General features: G+C 37.8%; 1 protein-coding gene across 30 annotated transcripts in view; it reads right to left on the reverse strand.

Annotated features, from left to right (window-relative positions):
- The window catches only part of ANK3 (ankyrin 3), a 709,526-nt gene that overhangs the window by 136,051 nt on the left and 549,616 nt on the right, over nucleotides 1–23,859 (reverse strand). For 23 of the 30 annotated variants that reach the window (XM_057298899.1, XM_055092833.3, XM_055092837.2 and 20 more), the window contains 7 exons: nucleotides 23,294–23,491; nucleotides 17,901–17,999; nucleotides 9,645–9,743; nucleotides 9,457–9,555; nucleotides 8,859–8,954; nucleotides 3,374–3,446; nucleotides 3,141–3,203 (listed from right to left, as the gene is read on the reverse strand). In XM_057298899.1, the coding sequence (XP_057154882.1) occupies nucleotides 3,141–3,203; nucleotides 3,374–3,446; nucleotides 8,859–8,954; nucleotides 9,457–9,555; nucleotides 9,645–9,743; nucleotides 17,901–17,999; nucleotides 23,294–23,491 (727 nt within the window). The remainder of the gene's footprint in view (nucleotides 1–3,140; nucleotides 3,204–3,373; nucleotides 3,447–8,858; nucleotides 8,955–9,456; nucleotides 9,556–9,644; nucleotides 9,744–17,900; nucleotides 18,000–23,293; nucleotides 23,492–23,859) is intronic. The other 7 variants (XM_055092846.2, XM_055092845.2, XM_055092843.2 and 4 more) reach the window with 1 other exon arrangement.

The following is a 23,859-nucleotide window of genomic DNA, read 5'->3' on the forward strand; positions in this document are numbered from 1 at the left end:
TTGCAACTTGGCCCCATTGTTCTCCCACCTCATTAAATGATAACATTGTCTAGTCTTGTATTCCTTAATTTTTATTTTTTTTGAGAAATGAATCCAAACATTCTTTCACTTGCACTAGTTTCTCATAGTGTACAAAAGAAAGAGAAGACGATAAGGAGAAAGCAAAGAAGAAAAAGGAAAAGAGAATGAAAAAGAAGAGAGAGACTACTCTTGACATTTCTTCCTTAATATTTATTTTACTTTTGCTTTTTAATTTTTTATCTTATTTATTTTAAATTTTAAATATCTACTTACAGCAGATTATTTTTAGAATCAGATTAAAATTTTATTTTCCCTTATTACAAAGTCATTTTCATTTTCTTTCTTGAGACAAACTGGCAGCCTATATTGCTTATTATTTTTATTTGCTTTTAAAAGCTGCTGTTATTCTTTAGTGTCTGGGGATACCAATGTGATGATCTCTCACTAGTTCTTGTAGATAGTTATACTCACAACATGCCTATGGCTTCATGGAAATGAACATTTGCCACAGCTGCATAGGAGCTTACTCAAATGGCCAACACTAAATCTAACTAAAATGACAATCAAAGCTCTGGCAAGACTATCAGGCAAATGAGTCAGAAGTTAAAATTATCATTAAAGTTGTAGGGGTCCTTTTAGAATCCAAATTTCAAAATGATTTGTTTTGGGATTTGCAGTAGTTAGAAATGCTAATTTATGCAGCAGAGGACAACATAAATACATAATAGGGCAAATGTGGCTTTCTAGAGCTCTTGTAAGCAAAATTTAGGGACCTTAGCAGACAGTAATACTAATATGACTTGAATTAAAAGTGTATTATAACCTTAATCTTCAAAAATAGACTTTTAACATCTTCCATGGAGAATGCAATAGTCCTGCTATACTCTGCTTTGACGAGACTAAAAATATTGTGTTCAGTTCTGGTCACCTCAACTTGAGATGGCACAGACATGTTGAAACATGCACAGGAGAGGGCGACCAGGTTGCTGAGGGGAACAATAGAAGGAGGTAGCAATGATATACCTGAAAAAAAAAAAAAACTAAGAAGAAATAGAAAAAGCATTTTTAAATATCTGAAAGATTGTCACACAGAAAAGGCAGCTTTTGTTCAAAATACTACATAGAATGTAGTCTTCCCTTCAACTTGGTCAAATACACCAAAGCTTGAATCAATGAGTAGATGCTACAGGAAGTTCAATAACATGAAGGATTTTTAAAGACAGAATTGTCCAAATGGACTAGGCAGCTTAGGAATTAAAGAATTCTCATTATTTGAAGGGCTTGGGCACAGGAGATCCTAAGCAGATGAGATTCCAGCAGATGTTTGCTCAGACTGAGTGACCTTTAAGGAATCCTTTTCAACATTAAATTCGGCAATACCACAAAATTAAAAGCCATTTGATTCCAACAGCCCTGGAAACATTAAAGTAAGGGCCAAAGATTTTAAAGAAAAGATGCATAAAATGAGAATTTAAAATTGCCAATTTCAAATTCCCAAGCTGAGATAAACACATTTCTAGTTAAGTAATGAGGTCAATTAAATTCAAATTTCAAGATTCAAAATCTCCATTTTTGAAATTATTTGGTTATCCATATGTATAAGGCTGTTAGGTAGTCCATTCAAACTTGGCCTCTCATCAATGGGGATAATTTTAGATATTTCGTTAATGAACAGTAAATTTTTAGGTCTATGATTGTCATACCATGATTCCTAATAATTTCATTTGACAAACATACTTTTGACATCATGTTTTGTGTGTGTAAACATCTATGTAAGAATATCATTTTTTCTTTTATCTTCTGCACAGAAGTTACTCTGAAATGTATGAGAAGGCAATGAAATATAATATGACAGTAGGTATATTACTCTAAAAGTCCTAAAGATGATAACAAATATTATCCATTTGGGGATAGAAGGGAGGTAAATGTATAGCGGATGTTTCAGAGAAAAAGAAAGAAAACTGAGTAAAAGCCTTTAGCATTTATCAAAACAGCATTTACAAACATTCAGCCAGATCCTCCGAGGTCCCTAAATGACCAGCAGGACATTAGCTCACTGGGGTGTGCAGTCCCTGGCCACAATGCATTATAGTGGGAAGTCATTGATTGGATAACAAAAAGATTAAAGTGGCTTCAGACTAGGCAAGCTTTTCCACTATTTAGGTTCCCATTGAAATGCATGCAACTCAAAGAAAGAAATCATATGAATTAAAATAGGGAAGATTACTTAAAGGCAAAAAAAGACTAGCAACATTAAGACTAACCAAAAGAAAGCTACTACATGACAGGTGGCAAATGGAGGTCATAATAGGGTAGACTGTATTTGATGATCTCCCATCATTTAGGAGAGTCAAATGATGCAAGAAAAACAGTTAAATATAATTTTCCCATGGTAAATATTTTGTTATTACAGTGACACTCCAAAATGTGTCATCAGTACAATATTTACTCACTATAAAAATGCTTGTTTTCCAATGGACCTTTTAAAGATGCCATTCATTGATATAACTGTATATCATGACCTGGTCAAAGTATTGGTTTTTAAGCAAAACAGAAACCAATTTCTGAAAACACATAAAGTATAGCTACAATAATATTTTGATCTCTTTCATTAAATCATTATTGAAAATTTCTATTTCAAAAGTTTTTTTTTCAGGTTGTTTTCATTATCATTTCAAGATCAAAAGCTGCTTTTTCTACAAAGTTTAGCAGAATGGGCAAATCTTAGGGCATTTAAAAGGATTTCCTATAAGGAAACTTCTCTTGTTTTAAAAAAATATTGTAATTAACCAGTTTTCCCTTTCTAGATTTCAGATGCAAACAATAAAAGCATCAGTATTCTGTTCGATAGAAACAAATAGAAGGCAAGGAATCCAGATAATTAGTGACACTTTTATATTTTAAAGTTAGGAAACAGGTTCAAGGAAAGAGGATTCAAAGAGACTTAAAAAGGAGAGCTAATAGTACCAGATATACATTATTTAAATAATACACAAATTAATAATCTCAAGATAATATGAAAAGTTAGTAACTCAAGGAAATATTATATTTCAAAGATAAGAAATGAAAGATAAAGTTGGTAGTAGTTAAGTTTCATCACAATAAAAATTTACAAATACCTTCTTCAACATCTGAGATATATTCGCCATCACTGAGCATTTCAGGGGCATTGGCTTTACGAACTGCATGATTTAAGTGAACAATATAAGTGGATGAAAAATACATACTCTTGATATTACAACAAAACATTTCAATATTCCTGATAAACATTTTTGCAATGGACTTTCTTCAGGAAACAAACAAAATACACAGTCACTTATAATTATTGTGAACTCAAAGAACATTTTCATACCTTCATCATCAGACATATCAAGAACTTCATTCATCGTTTCTGGAACATTCATTTTGTGCTTCTCTGTGACAGTCTAGTAACAAAAAAGCAGTCATTTTAGTGTGAGCAGACTGTACATTTTAATGGGTCTTTTCATTCATCTCTGAATTAATCAGTTTCTTGTGGAATGTATGTGTTGAATATCTTGAATCTCCCACATATAAAATAACATCAAAATTGTTGTCCCTTAGTGTCACAAAGGTTGTCACCATATACAAAGCACAGGAGTACAAAATGAAAGAATTCTAGTGGCAAAGTACCACAGCTTAAAAGATTTAGGTCTCTAATAAAGCTTTTCAAAGGAAAAGAGAAGATTCTGCCCCTCCTACTCCACTGCTATACTTTTTCATGGTCTGATGAATCTGCCGCCCTATTCCACGAAAGGTCTCAGCTGAAGGGAAGCCAAATGAGCTGCAAGAAATATGTCTCTATTACTTGTGCCAAGCTTTCCGTCTATTTTGTGTTCTCCTCTTATATGTAATTTTAATTCATAGGATAAAACAAAATATTAAAATAATATTTACAACAATAATCTTTACAACAATGTGTATGAAAAAATACTTAAAAGGTGATGCATTGGCAGATCATTTTAGCCTCTCCCAAAATTTAAAGAACAGTATATTATGCAGCAAATGCCTACTGCCTCTTTTACTTTCTCTTTGATAACTTAGATTATACCCACCCAAAAGACACTGTCAGCATCACTGGTAAGAAAATCTTGGATTATATCCATCCAAAAGACACTGTTAGCATCACTGGTAAGAAAATCTTAATGACCTTAGTTTAAAAGTGAGTTTTTTTTTTGTTTTGTTTTGTTTTTAATTCTCAGCATATGAGACACTAATGGTACAAGGGAAGATACACGTTTAAATGAGACAACTGAAAAAAAGCCAGGTTGTTAAAACTAAAAAAAGGTACAAATTCATAGTTTCTTAGAGATAATACTTGGTAAATGTGATTTCTACCCCTATCCCCAATTATTGTGTTGAAATAAACCATTATTTGATGTCTTTTCCAGCATGTAATACTGCAGTGGAGCAGTTTTAAAAATAAACTTTTATTTTTAGAAGAGTTTGAGATTTATAGAATAATTGTGAAGATAGTATAGACAGTTCCCATACACCCCACACCAAGTTCCCCCTATTATTAAAATCTTCGTTGATAGTATTATTATTATTTGAGACCAAGTCTCGCTCTGTTTCCCAGGCTGGAGTGCAGTGGCACAATCTCGGCTTGCTGCAACCTCTGCCTCCCAGGTTCAAGCGATTCTCTTGCCTCAGCCTCCCCAGTAGCTGGGATTACAGACGTGCATGGCCACGCCCAGCTAATTTTTGTATTTTTAGTAGAGACAGGTTTTCACCACGTTGGCCAGGCTGGCCTCGAACTCCCAACCTCAGGTGATCCACCTGCCTCAGCCTCCCAAAGTGCTGGGAATACAGGCATGAGCCACCGCGCCTGGCCTATTATTAAAATCTTTTATTAGCATGGAAAATATCACAATTAATGAATCAACATTGATACATTATTATTAAAGTTTATATTTTATTCATTTTTCTTCAGTTTCTGCTTAATGTCCTTTTAATGTTTCAGGATCCCATCGAGGATACTGTATTACATTTAGTTGTGTCTCCTTAGGTTCCTCTGGGCTGTGACAATTTCTCAGACTTTCCTTGTTTTTTTAAAAAAATTAATTTAAGTTCCAGGTTAAATGTGCAGGACATGCAGGTTTGTTACATAGGTAAACAAATGTGTGCCATGGTGGTTTACTGCACCTATGAACCAATCACCTCGGTATTAAGCCCCACATGCATGAGCTATTTATCCTGATGTTCTCCCTCCCCACCCCCAGGCCCCAGTGTGTGTCCTTCCCCTCCCTGTGTCCACGTGGTCTTATTGTTCAGCTCCCACTTGTAAGTGAGAACATGTGGTGTTTGGTTTTCTGTTCCTCCGTTAGTTTGCTGAGGATAACAGCTTCCAGCTCCATCCATGTCCCTGCAAAGGACATGATATCATTCCTTTTTTATGACTGCACAGTATTCCATGGTGTATATGTACCACATTTTCTTTATCCAGTCTATCATTGATGGGCATTTGGGTTGATTTCACATCTTTGTTATTGTGGATAGTGCTGCAATGAACATACACATGCATGTATCTTTGTAACAGAATAACTTACATTCCTTTGGGTATATACTCAGTAATGGGACTGCTGGGTCAACTGATATTTCTGGGTCTAGGTCTTTGAGAAATTGCCACACTGTCTTATATGATGGTTGAACTAATTTACATGCCCACCAACAGTGTAAAAGCATTCCTATTTTTCCACAGCCTTGCCAGCATCTGTTGTTTTTTGACTTTGTAATAATTGCCATTCTGACTGGTATGAGAGGGTATCTCATTGTGGTCTTGATTTGCATTTGACTTTCCTTGTTTTTGATGACCTTGACAGTTTTGCAGTGTACTAGTCAGATATGTCCATCAACTGGGGCTTGTCTCATGGTTTTTTTTTTTTTTTTTAATAGACTGGGGCTGTATGTTTTACGGAAGAAGATCACAGAGGAAAAGTGCCATTTCATCACATTGTATCAAGGGTACAATATCATCAACATGACTTATCATTGTTGATGTTGATCTTGATCGTATGTCTGAAGCAGTATTTGTCAGGTTTCTCCATTGTAAAGTTACTCTATTTCCCCCTGCTTCCATAATGTTTTCTTTGCAAAGGAATCACTATGTTCAGCCCACATGTAAGCAGTGGGGAATTATGTTCCACTTCGAGAGTGAAGTATTTTCATACATTATTTGGAATTCTTTTGCCTGAGAAATTTGTGTCTTCTTTTCCATTTATTGAATTACTTATGTATAATAGTATGAATTCATGGATAGTTATTTTACAGTTTGCACTATACTTCAATACTATTATATTTATTTATTTTTGCTCAAATTGTTCCAGCTATGGCCATTGGGAACTCTTTTAGTTAATTCATATGTCCCTTCAACATACCCCCCACCATTGTGCCTCTGTATTAGTTTATTTACTTTTGTTGGGGGAGGGAGGAGCATTTCCTTACTTTTTGACACTCTAAGATGTTCCAGGCTCATCTTATATATTTACTGTGCTATCCTTAGATTCAGCCATTTCTCCAAGGAGCACTGTTTGCTTTTAGTAGAAAATAGTATTAGCAACCAATATCTGTGTGCTAGAGGTGTTCTGCTCCTTACATATGAAGTAATTGCGTATTTTAAACAATGCAGTTTTGATAGATACAATTCACATCTTTTGAATATCAGCTTCTATCCATTCAGTTTGGTATGCTGTTTTGATTGTAATCTAATTAACTAAACCGTCTTTCTCAGCATTGCCACATCATGTATTTTACTCATATGGAAAAGACATTCTCTTTTTGTTTTGAAAAACTGAAGTCTGTTTATAGAGTCAATGGCTGGCTGCTGGAGTCCCAGTAACTAGCTATACAAATATCATGCCTGTGGTGGAGGCTGAGCTATAGTTATTAGCTTAAAGTCATAGACTCCACCCTGAATTACATCAGTCCTGTCTAAGCTAGTTTACATGTAACCGCTAAAGCAAGGCTGACAAGGTGGTGTCTCAGCTTGAGATAATGTACCAAATACCACAATGCTGGGCGAAGTTTTAGAGACTTCTCTGGACTCTTTTTTAATCAACGTGAACACTTCTTTTGGTGGAAGCCTCATTTTCTTCACTAGGCAAACTGGACCTTTCCAATTAGCATGCATAGTGTCTTCTCTCTTTTGCAGAAAGTCATCAACAAGGACAGCTGATGATGTTGGGAGTGAAAAGGCACTATTCCTGTACACATTCTGTCTTCTGATGGGAACCTGATGGAGCTCTGAGACCCTTCTCTGTCTTTCAGTTGATTTTTTGAAGCTGTAACTTAATTTTGTTCTTAACTCTACTTTCTCTTAAAGCTTTTTTTTGATTTTGAAGAAAAGTTTTGAAATTTCATAATGGGTGAGAAAGTCATTTACATTCAACCAAATAAGATTTGTATTTTGAACTTTTACATGTCTCAAGTCTTTTAACATTGAAATAGAAGTATTAATATTATATATTTACTGCAATGACTTCAAATCTTTATAGCATTGTGACACTTGGCTATCATTAAATAGTTTGTTCTCTTCTTCTCCTTTCCTATCCTAGATAGAGCTACATGGGATATAAAATTAAAGGTAATAAACATTATTGGTTTGAACACTTTTTTTGAGAACTTAATGATAGATTTTAATATAATAAAATCCTCAAGAGGTGTATGAAAGCAACATGTGGAAATTTCTCTCTTAGACAAAATATAACTTGAAGTTCGGAATGGGTGCTGGTTGACAATCATTGTTCTATTCCATTAAAACAACTGTTTTCTCTTTTGCAAATTACAAAATTTTTCTCCCGTAATCAGCAGGCTTGTTTTTTAGTTTCTAAAGACTAAGAATTATACATTGAGTAACACTGCCGGATAACTCAAACTGCAGGTAGTTACAGAGACCTTCAACCCATGTTTTTCACAAAAAGCACTGGGTATACAAACTAATTTGCAGATGCTAACCATTTTCTCCTTCATGTTGGAAGGTGGTCGAAGAGAAAAGGGGACAGAGCTGATAATTCAAAATGTTCCAGAGTCCTATATTTACTTTGTTAAGAGTCAACCTCAGGTCTATGTGTTGAGTCATGGAGTCAGGAATAACTCAAATAAGCCTCTGATATAATGTAATATTTGCTTTTAATTCCAAAGTTACCAAATGTTAATGCTGTTCAAAGGTACCAGATGGGGTTGGAAAGAAATGACTTATCCTAGAGGCTGCAGCTTGTAAAAATGTAGTTGATGCAATAGGGCCTCCTGGTAAAGATCCACTTTAAATTTTAACAAAACAGCCTATTGTGTTTCTTATGAAAACTCCAATAGGACAGAAGATGAGTGACAGTAGCAGGCAAAACCAGTTCTGATCCCATCTGGATTTTTTTAAAACAATGTAAACATTTTTTTTTTACAGGAATGATAATGTATCCATGTACCATTTGTGCATTAAAACATTTTTAAGGAACCAACTTAAGAGTTTTCAATTTCTTTACGCTGCCAAGGAAGGATGTTAAAAAATTTCTGCCTTCACCATCATTTCATTAAAAGCTTGTTATATCAAAGCAAACAAATAAATAAATACATTTAGCTGTATATGGAAGTAAAAACTCTATAGCTACAGATGCATCTTTTAAATAGGTATTCTTAGTGTTTTAAACTTTTATTCATATTAGCAATAAGAGTTTTGCTATCCTGACTACCAACAATGAGGTGACTGTATTTTAAAACATGGTGCTTAGTTTATGAATGGGAAAAAATATTCATCTCAGAAAAACCCAAGAAAACTGGCTGAAAGCTGGCTCCTAGGGTAACAAGGTTCTGCATTCCTTACTTACAGTTGTGGTCATGGTCTCTTCGGTCACTATCTTCAGGGTGTCCACTACTGAGATGTAGCCGAGGCGCCGGGCAATGCCAAGGGCAGTATTCCCATTCTGGCAAAAGGAAAATGTGAGTGAGGAATTAGCAAGCCTTATTCCACATTTTTTTTGCTGATACAAAATGTAAGGTGAGTGTCTCATCAGACCCATCCCACTGTCATACACAAAAAAGTGTTTCATTAGAGACATACCTTGCACAAAACCCACCTAACCTGTTTGTACTCATACAGCAAAGTCTGGGCAGCTACACATGCAATCCAAGAGGCTTTTTAACGTTCTAAGTAAGAAATCAATGAAACCAACACATTTTTTTTTTCTTACATGTGTACTTCCTACTAGGTGACAATGCAGTAGGTAGTTTTCACATATAAAACACTAATCATCTCTCTCTCTCTGAACAGATCAGAACAATATGGTTATTGTCCTTCTTTCCTCATTCTACTGAATGCTCTGTTTATGCCTCTTCATGAAAGTACAATGAAAAATGTAAGAAGACACCAGAGTCCAGGCCCATCTATCTCCTCCCTCTTCTCCTGAGCTGGCCCTGAGCGCTTACCACAGTGAGTTCATTGGGGGAGGCATTGTTCTGAAGTAAGACATTTATTATATGCGTATGCCCCTGCTGTGCTGCTTGATGTAATGGCGTATACCCATTCTGTAGAAGGAAGATGGAAGAGATGATTCTTAATTCCTTTGAAGCAAAAATAAATGATTCTGACAGAAACAAAAAAGGAAGGAGCTTACCTTTGTTTTGGCATTAACTTTTGCAGAATGCTGGAGCAGGAAATTAACAATCTTGATATTTCCATAGTGGCAGCCCACATGCAGTGGTGTGTATCCCATCTGTAATTATTATTTTTTTTAAAAAGAAGCATCATAATTACACTTTTACTAACAGCTATCCTAAACAGAAGCAAAATCATTATTTAACCTTTCTTTTTGAGCTGGAAAAAGTAGGTTTTTTTCTTCTCTATATTAAAAAAATTGCCCTTGATAATTCTCAGCATAAGACTTAGGTATAAATTAAAATACCACTGCCCATAAAATTGTTAGCTCCCCATAGTGCTTTATTTTTTATCAGGTCATCTTGTTCTTAGAACTTTTCAAGATACAAAGGAAAGATGGAACAACTGACAGCACAGACAGACTGATTCAGTGGCTTCTTATTCGGGGTCAGAAGAGCACTTTATGGAGACTTGACTTGTCTATTGAATACTTTCTGAAAGCTTTAAATCTACGCAAAAATGAAGTGGCTAAATAATAACACATGGCAGGAGGTGATTATCAGAATGCCTGATAGAGATAGGAAGAAGCACAGAAACACTAAAAGGAAGAGGGAGGCTGGTGAGAGCTCAGGTGGTCTGAGAAGTATGAACTTGAACAAGGTATATCAAGTTAGTCTTTTGCCTTCCTACCTAGAGTCCCAGAGTTTGAAAACCACTGATTCACTGATTTAGACAAGAAATGGTTTGTTTCTCAAATTAGTATCCACTGACCCCTGAGGGGCTATAAGTTCTCTGTGTGTGTATATGTGTGTGTATGTATGTGTATACAATCTAGATAATTATTTTCTTTAAAATAAGGATATTCCAGATCCTTCTCTAGATGGCTGTGTTCATTATAACATACTACCCTGCAATTTCAGAGCCCCTGTTCATAATGACACAGGCAGTACCAGATCTCTGAAAGGGAGAACATTGACCTTTTATCACAATATTTCTAAACAGGAATGGGGGTGGGTGATCCATATTTTCAAGGGTCTGTATCTTATATGATGGCACTAGTGTCTTTACGGTGACCCCAGCAAATGAATACATTTGAATTTGAAAAAGAGATGCCCAAACCACAGTTGACTGCAGAAGGTGAAGATACCTTACCAGGGATGTGCTGCCCTAGAGAGGTGACTCTTGGTAGACTTTGTCTCACTAAACAAACTGTCAGTGCACCCACACTGACCAGACTGTCCCTGGAAAGCTCACCATAACCACATATAGGAAACTGACTTACAACCTCTAACGCTACTGAATACACGATGGAGGATATTCCTTTTTGGTGACCAGAATCCATTTGCCTGCTTTGCAGGGTTCTCCTTTTCAGTACAGAGGAACTCAGATACTGCACCCATGATCAGAATACTGCTTAATAAGGGAAGCTTGAAAATAATGTGTCCAATCAGTGCTCAGTACAGTTGGTTTAATTGATTGAAGTAACATTATTTGCAAGTTCAGAGAACTTCCCCTTACAAGTCAAAACCATGTGGACCCAATATTTTTTAAAAATCTAAATATTAAAAAATTCTTTGAGATTTTAGTCAATTTGCCTAAGTTATAATACAACCATTTCTAATAGTTGTTGAGATGGATGTGTTGATTAGGTATATATAGTTGAGACAGGGTTGTTTATTTATTTATTTGAGACAGGGTCTTGCTCTGTCACCAGGCTGGGGTGCAGTGATGGGATCATGGCTCACTGCAGCTTCCCCTCCTGGGCTCAATCTATCTCAAGTAGCTGTGACTACAGGCATGCACCACCACGCCTGGCTAATTTTTCTATTTTTTGTAGGGATGAGGTCTCACTATGTTGCCTAGGCTGGTCTCAAACTCCTGGGCTCAAGTGATCTTCCTGCCTTGGCCTCCCAAAGTGCTGGGATTACAAGTGTGAACCACTATGCCTGGCCTAAATATTTTAATGCACAGGTTCTATTCATCCTCATAGCTTCCCATCTCATTCTTATTAAAACCCTAAGTCATTATAATACAGCGTTAGGAGCTCTCTAATTCTAGTCTCCCCTATCCTCCTCATTCCCCATCCATACAGCTTTTAATCTTCCCACCATTCTCTCCCTTGGTCGCTGTGCTCCAGGACACTGGTCTTCCTGCTGTTCCACAAACACTAAAGTGTTTTCTCAAAAATACGTGGGCATGGCCAAGAAGATTGAACTTGCATTCAGAGAAATCAGATGTGGGCTCCTCCATTCCTCGGGGTTAACAGCATTCCCATACAAAATAGCACCTCGCATAAATACGCTCAGAGAGGTGGGACGTGAGCAATTCTTTCCAATCAGCAGTAACAAATTTTTCAAAGACTCCCTATTTTTTTCTTGAGTAGCTAAATAAACAAGCAAACAAATAAAGAGCCATAGCCCAGGGAACAGAGCAGCCTCTGCCTCTTTGTCACAGCTGCCTCCCTGATAACATCATTACAAGCTGATTAGGTTTTTCCCTCCTTCCTTTGGGCAACACTGGATAGAGCTCAGCAAAACCCTGCAAAATACATCCGAGTCTTTAACAACATTCCTTCCTTTTTTCCTCTCTTGATTACCAAGTAGTAGATGTTTACATCCATTCACTGATAAGACTGCACTTCTGACTGATGAGAACGGGGGAAGGAGGGGCTCAGCAGCCAGGAACCTGGGCCTCAGAGGCAGACTGTCTGGGTTTGGGACCCAGCTCTGCTACTTACTATCTGTGTGAATTTGGATAAGTTATTGAACCTCTCTGTACATTGGCTTATGCATTATAAAATGGACTTTAGTAGCAGTACCAAAGTCATTGTGTTGTTGTAAGGATTAACTGTTAACAATTATTTCAACAGTGTCTGACACATAGGGTTAGCTATTATCACCTCGTGCTGAAAACAGTGCCTGGCATATCATCAGTGCTCAATAAATATTTTAAATCTTTGGTAAATTAATGACTGAAAACAGGAAAAGATCAGGCCGGGTGTGGTGGCTCATGCCTGTAATCCCAGCACTTTGGGAGGCTGAGGCGGGCAGATCACTTGAGGCCAGGAGGTCAAGACCAGCCTGGTCAACAAGGAAAAAACCCTGTCTCTGCTAAAAATACAAAAACAAAAAAACAAAACAAAAAAACAATTAGCCGGGCGTGGTGGCATGTGTCTGTAGTCCCAGCTACTCAGGAGGCTGAGGTGGCAGGATCACTTGAACCTGGGAAGTTGATGCTGCAGTGAGCCATGATCATGCCCATGTACTCCAGCCTGGGCAACAGAGTGAGAGACTCTGTCTCCAAAAAAAAAAAAAAAAGAAAGAAAAAAAAAACAGAAAGAGAAAGAAATTGTCATTTCTAACTCTGGCTCAGCCTATTCCGCTTCTGATACCCCTTATAATTTTGCTAACCAGGCCAGGCACAGTAGCTCATGTCTGTAATCCCAGCACTTTTGGAGGCCGAGGCCGGCGGATCACCCGAGGTCAGGAGCTCGAGATCAGCCTGCCCAATATGGCAAAACCCCATCTCTACTAAAAATACAAAAAATTAGCCAGGCGTGGCGGTGCCTGTAATCCCAGCTACTTGGGAAGCTGAGGCAGGAGAATCGCCTGAATCCGGGAGGTGGAGGTTGCAGTGAGCCAAGATCACACAACTGCACTCCAGCCTGGGTGACAAGAGCGAAACTTCGTCTCAAAAAAAAAAAATAAAATAAATAAACAAACAAAAACAAACAAACAAACAAAAAAACAAGTAATTTTGCTAACCATTTTTCTTTCCTCTGGCATGCTCATCTCAGCTTATAGACATATTTTTATGTTTCCATCTTAGAAACAAAAAGCACTCCTTTCAAATATTTCTCCTTTTCTCTAGGTTTCTATCCTTTGAAAACTAAACTTCTTGGAAAAAAAAATAATCTTCATTCACTGTTCCAGCTCATCCTCCCTACATTTCACCATCTCCACTGCTCTAGTAAAACTGCTTCTTAATATCCCAAGTGTCCAGCCATGCCTGGCATGCATGGACTTTGAGCTTCTCTTATCTGAAACACCTTGACAGTTTTTCATAATTTGACAGCCCTATCATATTCTTTCCTGATTTCTCCTCTACCTTTGGACAGCCCTCCTTTGCCTCCTCCATCCGCTGTAAAATGGAGTGGATCCCGAGGGTTTTGTCTTTGGTTTGCGCCACACTTTTCCTTGAGGATCACGTCTACTTTCACAGTGTCAGCTAATACCTTGACTGTGATGATTCCGAAATCTGCATCTTTAGTCCAGCCATCCTTTCTGTGTCCAGATCAATATGTGAGTCATTTCTTGGGTTTTCCTACTTGATTGGCCCCTGGTAATCTACAATTCAACACACCCAATAGGAAACTCATAGTCCTCTTTCCCCAGCTGGCTTTGTCTCTCCTTTATTCCCTGTCTCATTGAATGGTACTTGTGATCACCCAGTTGCACAGGTCAGATCCTTAGTTTCCTCCTGAATTTCCTGCTTCTCCTTAGTCCCCATACCACACATGGTCTTCAAATCTTTTTTTTGAGATGGAGTCTCGCTCTGTCGCCCAGGCTGAAGTGCAGTGGTGCGGCTCACTGTGAGCTCTGCTTCCTGGGTTCACACCATTCTTCTGCCTCAGCCTCCCGAGTAGCTGGGACTACAGGCAGCCGCCACCATGCCCAGCTAATTTCTTTGTATTGTTTTAGTAGAGACGGGGTTTCGCCGTGTTAGCCAGGATGGTCTCGATCTCTTGACCTCGTGATCTGGCCGCCGCGGCCTCCCAAAAGTCTTCGAATCTTAGCTGTTTGTATGTCTTTTAATTATCTCTCTAATTTCTCTCTTGTTCTCAGTGTCTCATCTGCCACTTAGTTCAGGCCTTCTTTATTCTTCATTTGGATTTCACAATAGCCTAACTGCCCCTGCTGCAAGGTTTAAAATCAACTTACTCTTTGCATTGTTTCCCAGGATCTTTTTAAACCAGATTGCTGATCTTATCACGTTTGTGTTTAAAAACTTCAGTGGCTTCTCAGTGCAAACAGGATAAAAAGCTGGGCAGCTTAGCCTGGTACATTAAGGCCCTCTGAGATCTTAATTTTCTAGCGATATCTTAAGACATAATCCCTGTTTTTCTTCACATGTTCCCATGATATTGAACAAGCTATAGCTTCCTCTATCCTACCCACCTTTGTCAAAAATCTTAGTTATTACCTAATACTCTAAAATTATATATATATTTCTAGATATAGACCTGTGGTTAAAATCAGGCTTTGTAATAATTAGCTTTGGGACCTTATGCAAGTAATTACTTTTTCTGTGGTTCAGTTTCCTCATCTGTAAGACGAGGATGCTAATTTTACCAGCCTCATAGGGTAGTTGTAAGAATTAAACAAAATAATAAATGAAAAGCACTTAGAATAGTACCTGGCATAGAGAAAATGGGTAATACATTGTTTTATTTTATTATGATGATGACTTTGTTATTATAATACTATGTGTTTTGCTCTCTAAACTATGAATTCTATGAGGGCAAGGAATATATCTCCCAGGTAAGAATTTGGTGACCAGTAGGAAATCTACACATAAATGTGAAATAGGTAAGTATCACATAAGTTCTCAGAGCTTTTTATGCTTTTACACACATTTAAAGAAATCCAGTGTAACTCCTGATCCCTAATTAGTGTCCTCTAAGAATCAATGCCTTTCAGGGGTGGTCTAAATAAAATGCTTCTGGACATTATCCTTCTAAAAAGCAAAAGCAGTGGCTTCATCTCTATCAAACAACACTGATTATTATACCCTGTGGCACAAATTAGCTTAAACTCATTTGGTGAACTTCAAATGCAAAAGGGGGGTGGGGTATAAAGGGTCAGCAAACTGGAGGGGTGCGGGGGGAGAGGACTGCAAAGGCTGTTACCAGGATTTTCTAGTCTTCTCCTCATCAGGAAGAAGAGGTCTTGATATTTTTATTATTATTAATTATTTTTGCATGTAAGCCAATGAGTTGAATGGTATACATCCCACCTGTGGGCTGCTTGGGGATGTCTTCTTTACCAGTGAGAATGTGAACATTCCTGGGATACAACAAACTCCTTATTCACAAAATTAAGCAGCAAATGCAAGCAACCCAGCTATCTGCACTTCTGCTGTGCTCTAGTTATGGGACAATCATGGCTTCACTTCCTTTTGGTGGCTGTGACCTTTGCAGAGAAGAGAAAGGAAAGGAAAATAACTTGTAAAGGACAGAGAGATGCTTTCTGAAGTGAGACGCTCTGCTCCGTTTGTAAAGGGCAGGAAAGGTTACACGCTGCCAGATATTATACGGGGTACAAAAATGACTACGTGGCCGGGAACGGTGGCTCATGCCTGTAATCCCAGCATTTTGGGAGGCCAAGGCAGATGGATCACCTGAGGTCAGGAGCTTGAGATCAGCCTGGCCAACATGGCGATACCCTGCCTCTGCTAAAAATACAAAAATTAGCTGGGTGTGGTGGCATGTGCCTGTAGTCCCAGCTACTCAGGAGGCTGAGGTGGGATTGCTTGAATCCGGGAGGTGGAGGTTGCAGCAAGCCATTACATTCCAGCTTGAGTGACAGAGTGAGACTCCCTCTTGGAGAAAAAAAAAAAAAAAAAAGACTACCAACTGGGACCTGAGTTGGGCTGGGTTAGAAGGAAACTGTGGTGGAGTCCCAAGACTCGTACATCGAGGGGCTGTGTGTGCAAATGGAAAACAGATGGAGGCAGCACAGTACTTGCTTCTCTCCTCCCCCACCTGGCCTTGAGAATCCTCACCATACTCCCTGGCTGAATTTTAGGGCATGGCTTGGTTGTGCTGGGGCAGAAAAATGTTGAGAAACTTGACCCAGACCTTGCCTTCTAGAGTTTTGTATCTATAAAAAGGAGAGAGAACCTAAGAAAGTGTTTAAGTCTCTCTCTCTCTCTCTCTCTCTCTCTCTGTGTATATGAATAAAGCAGTATGGAATGAAGACATTTACCATAAAGTTGCAAATTTCCAAAGTCAAGAATTATTTCCTGATGAAAGTATTCAAGCAGCATAAGAAAATAAGCTAAATTCAGTCTCATTTTGGTGTCAATACCCTTTTATCTGGCTAATTTGGGGTAATATTTCTGTATTACTAGTTACTTCAATATGCCCATATACCTCAGAACCTGCCTATATTACATATAAAAATTTTATTCACAATATTTAGTAGTTTCTTTTTCATGTCAAACATGGCATATAGAAAGAAAGCGTATGTGGCTGGGTGCAGGGGCTCATGCCTGTAATCCCAGCACTTTGGGAGGCCGAGGCGTGAGGATCACAAGGTGAAGAGATCAAGACCATCCTGGCTAACATGGTGAAACCCCATCTCTACTAAAAATACAAAAATTAGTTGGGCATGGTGGCACATGGCTGTAGTCCCAGCTACTCGGGAGGCTGAGGCAGGAGAATTGCTAGAACGTGGGAGGTGGAGGTTGCAGTGAGCCGAGATCAAGCCACTGCACTCCAGCCTGGTAACAGAGTGAGACTCCGTCTCAAAAAACAAACAAACAAACAAAAAACCAAAAAACAAAAAACAAACAAAAAAAAGTGTTAGAGTAGATGACACAAATCTGATATGAAGAAATAACAAAAGTAAGCATATAAAGAAAATTTTCAGAGAAATGTGATTAATGTGAAGCTACATCTTTGATGATGACATGAGAAGTCCTATTTTGTGTGTGTGTTTGAATTGTGGCATTATATAAGATTAATTAGCAATTTTTTTTTCTTTTTGAAATGAGAGCTTTTTCGTCTGAGACAGGGAGAACACACGCATGACCGCACAGACCATTAGGAATTTAGCAAGTGAGTAATATTTAAATAAGCCTTAATTTATCCTGTTTCATAAATCATGCTGAACGAACGTAGAGGTCACAAATTACAAGTTTTTCTATTTGTCTATTTGTCTGCATTTAAAACATCCATCACAAAAACTAAGAAAGGTACAAGCTTTCACACTCTGCCCCGAAGGACACATTTGTTGTAAGGAGGCTCAAGAGTGTTAATATAGGGGGAAATTACTGTGCAGCTAGAATCAAGTACCCAGGCCGTTAAAGACAAAAGTCCCTGGAATATGGCAACCGGAGACTTTAGTGTCCCTTGCATAAATAAATATTTAAAATACTACGTAGAAAAGAGATGATTAAAGGGTTTGTTCTCCTGATACAATTATAGTTTCTTCCTTACTGCAGTCACCAAATGGACACATTCTTTTCTGTGTGGCAAGGGAGGGCCGTATACCTTTGTCTGGGCGTCCACATGAGCCCCTTGGTTTACGAGGACTTCTGCCACATTCACTCGATCTTCTTGAGCAGCCAAATGGAGTGGGGTCAGGCCACTCTGCAAAAGATTCAAAGGGCACAGTCATCGTACAGGAAGGAATGTCACACACATAGCCATGTTTGAGAAACCATTTGTGAATTCTAAGATGGTAAGCCGAGAATTTCTATGTTAGAAAAAACCTATGGAATAAATTTATATGCTTGGGAGGCCGAGGCAGGTGGATCACATAAGCCCATGAGTTTGAGACCAGCCTGGCCAACATGGCGAGGCCCCATCTCTGCAAAAATTAGCCAGGTGCAGTGGCATGCACCTGTAGTCCCAGCTACTTGGGAGGCTAAGGCAGGAGAATTGTTTGAGCTCGGTAGGTGGAGGTTGCAGTGAGTTGAGATAGCGCCATTGCACTCCAGCCTTGGTGACAGGGGTGAATGAAACCTGTCTCAAAAAAAAAAATTACATGTTATACTGTCTTAGCACTGTGGCAACATGACTATCTGTAGGCTGCATGAAAAATTGTAGGCATACTCGAAAGTGTAAGAAATGGAGTGAGCCTTGTATACTCATCACAGACTTAGCAATTATCAAAGTTTTCCTATATTTGTTTCACCTATCCCTCTTTTTTCATTCATTTGTGGCAATATTAACACAAATCTAGACACTATAACATTTACCCCCATACATTTCAGTGTTCATCTCCAAAAATTAGACTCTTTTTTTTTTTACAAAATTATGCAAGAGTTTTAACATATTGCCAATGCCACTAGCTTTACCAAAAATTATTTAAATGAATCTGTTTACAAAGTGAACACTGACATATGCTGATAATATTTTCTCCATATTAATTCCCAAGGTCTAATGAATATTTTCTGTATGTCACTCTGGGTAGGAAAGATTGCCTGTGAAATGTAATGTGAATGCAAGATCATGACAATTTCCAGGTCATTTAGATGATGTATGGATTGAACAAGACTGATACAGTATTTGAAACTAACCCTATTAGAGAATTTGCAGAACACATGGTTGCTCTTATGACCAAGAAAAAAAATTACTAAGATTATACTCTGGTTTTAAAAAACCTCTTTAAATTGTAAAGCATTTTTTATAATATTTAAGAGAAAGTGAGTTGGTGTTAGTGCTTTCAGATTTTTTGCTTTCATCCATTATGAGCACAGAAGTTAATATCTTAATCCTGGAAGTCTTTTCTCCCCCTCTAGCATCTGTGCAATGAAAATATCAGCCTGTCCTATTTGTTAGAGGAAAGGAGGTAATCAAAGACAGTTTCAGGAAGAGCACAGAGTCTTCTAGATGTGAAACATTATTTATTCAGGGGTTGCTATTCCATCAGAGCAATTATGGAACACAGAGAGAGTCAAGCTGGGACTTTTTAATAATGTTTATAGAATTTTGGAGGAAGCTCACTTGAACTGAATAAAGGGGGAAGTGTGAAAAGGAGGACTGATGCATTCACTTGAAATTCAAGAAAAATAAGCCAGAGCCAAAATTGGCACCACCCAAACACTGACCTCATCACAGAACCATGTTCCGTGTTCTACTTCAGAGGAAATAATATTGTCAGCCACAACATTTTATGAGTGTCATGGTCACCTATTCTAAGTTTGAAACTTTTGACACTGAGGGTACTTTACTGAGTAGCTCTCAGCAAAGACTGAGAAATGTGTTGTGGGCACATGTTGTCCCCTCATGCTCCCATGTCTAGGTGCCTGCTGCTCACCTGGCTTACCCACTCACTGATGGAGTCACTTCAGGCTTCCCTGGTCTTTCTCTCTTCTCGTTTCAATAAAGGGCCAAGGTATTACATTTATGTGCAAACCTACTATGTGCTCACTTCTATTACAAATATCATAATCCTGCATTTAAACTCTGTTTTCTTGCTTGTCTTCCTCAAACCACTGTGAGCTTGTTGAGGCAAGTATTGTATCTTTGATTTTTATATAACCAGTGTCTAGCATCTAGCATTTAATCCACTCACTCATAGATTAAATCAGAGAAAAAAAATCAAACATTTTTCTTAGGTAGAACAGTATAAATTATATAAATAACATTTTATTTTTATATTCTTGGTTATAATTTAAAAGATTTTAAAAAACAATATGAAGGTAACCACAGCCCTGTTTGAGTTCAGAAGTTACCTGTTAATCTTTTATGGCATTTTGATCATTGCTCATTTTAAAAATAGCACTTAGGGCCGGGCACAGTGGCTCACGTCTATAATCCCAGCACTTTGGGAGGCCAAGGCGGACGGATCCCCTGAGGTTGGGAGTTTGAGACCAGCCTGACCTACATGGAGAAACCCTGTCTCTACTAAAAATACAAAATTAGCCGGGAGTGGTGGTGCATGCCTGTAATCCCAGCTACTCAGGAGGCTGAGGCAGAAGAATCGCTTGCACCCTGGAGGCGGAGGTTGCAGTGAGCCAAGATTGCATCATTGCACTCCAGCCTGGGAAACAAGAATGAAATTCTGTCTCAAAAAAAAAAAAAAAAAAGTATTTATTTGAAACAGAGAAAACATCAAATTAAAATAGCAACAGCTCTGTTTAATATTCTTTCAGTTGTATAAAAAATATAAGCATTGGGGTCTGCAAAACCTATATGGGAAAATAGGAACATCAAAAGCAAAATTGAATCAAATCGAACACTAGCACCTCAACAATAACTTGGGGTTCATGATCATTTTTCCTTAAAAGTACTGGGAAAGTGCTGGTTACTAGTAAGAAAAAAGAAAGTAAAAACAATAAAGTGTTTAGTTCAACATAAATTATGAAAGCTAAATCTTTTTTAATAGTTATTTTTTAGCAAGGAAATAAAATGTAGTGTTATGTGAGAAGAGGGAAAGGTAGGCAGGAGAAGGGAGGAGGGAACAGTGAGTAATTGATGCTTAAAACACTGGCAGCTCAGGAAAAACTGACAAAAACTGAGAGACAGTTCCTTATTGAATAATAAAAAGTTTTGCTGCTTTTCTGTTTTCATATCAGGGCATATTTAGTGCTTTATACTGAAAACGACAACGGAGAAAGGATGCAAGGATTTACAAATGCCTTCTTATTAGATAGTTTCTAATGAGAAGTTAGAAGTTAAAAGTATTAGAAGTTCTTGGAAGTTCCTTGAGTTCAACATGCTAATGGAAAGTCAGTTGATCTTTTAGAATTCCTTTAGGAATATCTCTGCTTGTGTATCATTTACTCAGGAAAGTGGCCAGAAATTTCCAGGTTTCCCTGGTTTGCTATATGTCTTTGAGTCTTCAGAATTCCTTTTGTTAATTTCCACTCTACTAAAACAAGCACTGAGAAAATTTTTGCCCTAAATATTTTTAGCTTAAAATCACTCTATGAGGCTAAGATGAATTCAAGGCTGGGCATATATTGTACCAGTTGGCTGCAGGATTTTGAAGAAACAAAGTCAGTCACACTGCAGTTTGGTATCAAACCTACTGGAAATATTCAATTTAAACCAATTGTGCAAGTACTACATTGTTTCTGGAAGAAATGATGAAATACAATATTATGGGCTCACAAGAGAAAATACACTCTGACACCAGCATGTGCTTCAATTTGGGAAACACAAGGTCCTCTTTGTCATAAAGACAAGTTGAGTTTTGAGGCAAGCCATTACAATTCTGGTCTCTAAATTGGTATATAAAACTATAGAAAATTCAAAAGATCAAACAAATCTTAACTATAATTACGATTATGAAATTGCTTTTTGATTCCCATTAATGCTGAGACATGCACTCCTAAAAGGAATGTTTAACAAGAAAAAAATAAAATTAAAAAAATGTGTTTGCTCTGTAATGACCAAAAAAGATTTTCACAATACTAAAACTAAAAAAAGATATCCCTGGTCTCCTGTATATGTCTTTTGGTCTATAGAATTTGTTAAATAATAACCTTGAGAATTCAGATTGTTATGGAGTAACCTTTTTCCAAAACTGTAAAAACTCCAAAATTAAAAAAACGATTTTTTCTTACTTAAAAGTGTTGAATGTTTTCTCAGTGTATCCTCAAAGCAACTCAAGAAGTCAGTAGTGCTATCTCCATGTACTAAAGGACAAAACTGAGGCTCAGAGAGGTAATATAACTTGCCTAAATGACACAGGAAGAATCCAACTTAGGATTCAAACTCTCTGTGATTTCAAAACACAGGCACACGTGTTGAAAGTATTTAAATTACTTGTTATTTGTCAACATAAGACTATTGCTATTTTGCAACCCTACTCCAATATCTGAGCTAGGCCTGAGAAATATCACAGCTATGCCCACACCCAGCAGGCAGAAGAGAAGCTAAATGCCAGAGAGGGGAGGTTATCAGAATCTGAGGGCCCTTTTGTGTGGTTTCCTATTATCTGAAGATTTAGAAACACCTGTCTTGTGTTTTGGGCCAATCTTAATGAGCAATTCAGCAAACCTAAATTCTTTGATACATACAGGGAGAGGCAGTAACTTCATTAACAAGTTTCTGGTTAATTGTGGGCTGAACTTTCACTTTGCTTGACAAAACTCTAGTCTTTTCTTCATGAATAATGAGCATATCAAAGATGACAGCATGGGTGTTTGAAGAGTTTAGGGAACAGTCTTCACAAGTTCCTTCAAAATTGCCAACAACTTCTCCTATCTACTCCATAAAATAGCTACTCTAAATTTGTTATTAAAATGAACTCACGAAGGCAGCAATGTTTCCCATTTCTCTTTGTAACCTAGATCTTAAAAACGGATGAGCAAGGAGCAGGACCCCAAACATGTTTGTGGAATAAAGCAAAGGGCTACAATTTGCAGCTTCTTATTTGCTATGTTATGGTGAAGTAACAATGGTGCTCTTTGAATTAACATTATAACAAAACTTTATGTTACTACAAAAACTTTCTGGACTTCATTTTTATGGCTATGTGTATATAGAGCCACTCCCATATACACTCATTGCCTGACTGAATTATCTGAATTATTTATTTACCATTATCTTTCTGTCTCTCTTTTTTTTTTTTTTTTTTTTTAAAGAGACAGGGTCTCACTCTGTCACCCAGGCTGGAGTATAAAGAAGCAATCAGAGCTCACTGCAGCCTCCATCTTCTGGGCTCGAGCAGTCTACCCGCCTTGTCTTCCCAAAGTGCTAGGATTAAATGCCTGAGCCAGAGCAACTGGCGTATTGACCATTTTTCTTATTGTTTAAACAGATTGTTTCCAAATTTTTGCTCTGTTAAGTAACACTTTGGTAAACAACTTGGTGCAATATTACACTTTACACATCCTATTTGACCCAGATCTTCTGTGAATTCTTAGTGACCTTTCTGAGGGGTGAGGTTTTGGTGTGCTGCATGCTTTGTCAAGAAAGAAGTGGGTTACCTTATTGCTCAGGTTCACATTCGCATTTCTACCGAGGAGCAGCGACACCATGTCCACGTGCCCTTCCTGAGCTGCGAGATGGACGGAAGCAATTCCTTGCCGGGTAACTGCGTTGGCATCAGCACCATATTCCAGCAGAGTTGTCGCTATGTCCATCTGGTTCTTTTTGGCAGCGATGTGCAGTGGCGTATAACCATTCTGTCAACACAAATCACTTGGTCACATGCCCAGGAACAAGATAAAAATGTGCACAGTGCATTTTCAAATAGTTTATGTCTCTTTCTAGTGGTTTTCTATGATTGCTTAAGAAATCATGATTAAGTAAGCAAATACTGGTAAACCAAGTGGTACATGAATATAGTACCCTCATGTATCCTGCATTCCTAAGTAGGGAAAACATAATTTAATATGGACATTTTATTTATTTTATTTTATTTTATTTTATTTTTTGAGACAGAGTCTCACTCTTCACCCAGGCTGGAGTGCAGTGGCTGGATCTCGGCTCACTGCAAGCTCCACCTCCCGGGTTCACGCCATTCTCCTGCCTCAGCCTCCCGAGTAGCTGG

The sequence above is a fragment of the Pan paniscus genome, chromosome 8 (assembly GCF_029289425.2).
Source record: "Pan paniscus chromosome 8, NHGRI_mPanPan1-v2.0_pri, whole genome shotgun sequence".
Lineage (NCBI taxonomy): Eukaryota > Metazoa > Chordata > Mammalia > Primates > Hominidae > Pan > Pan paniscus.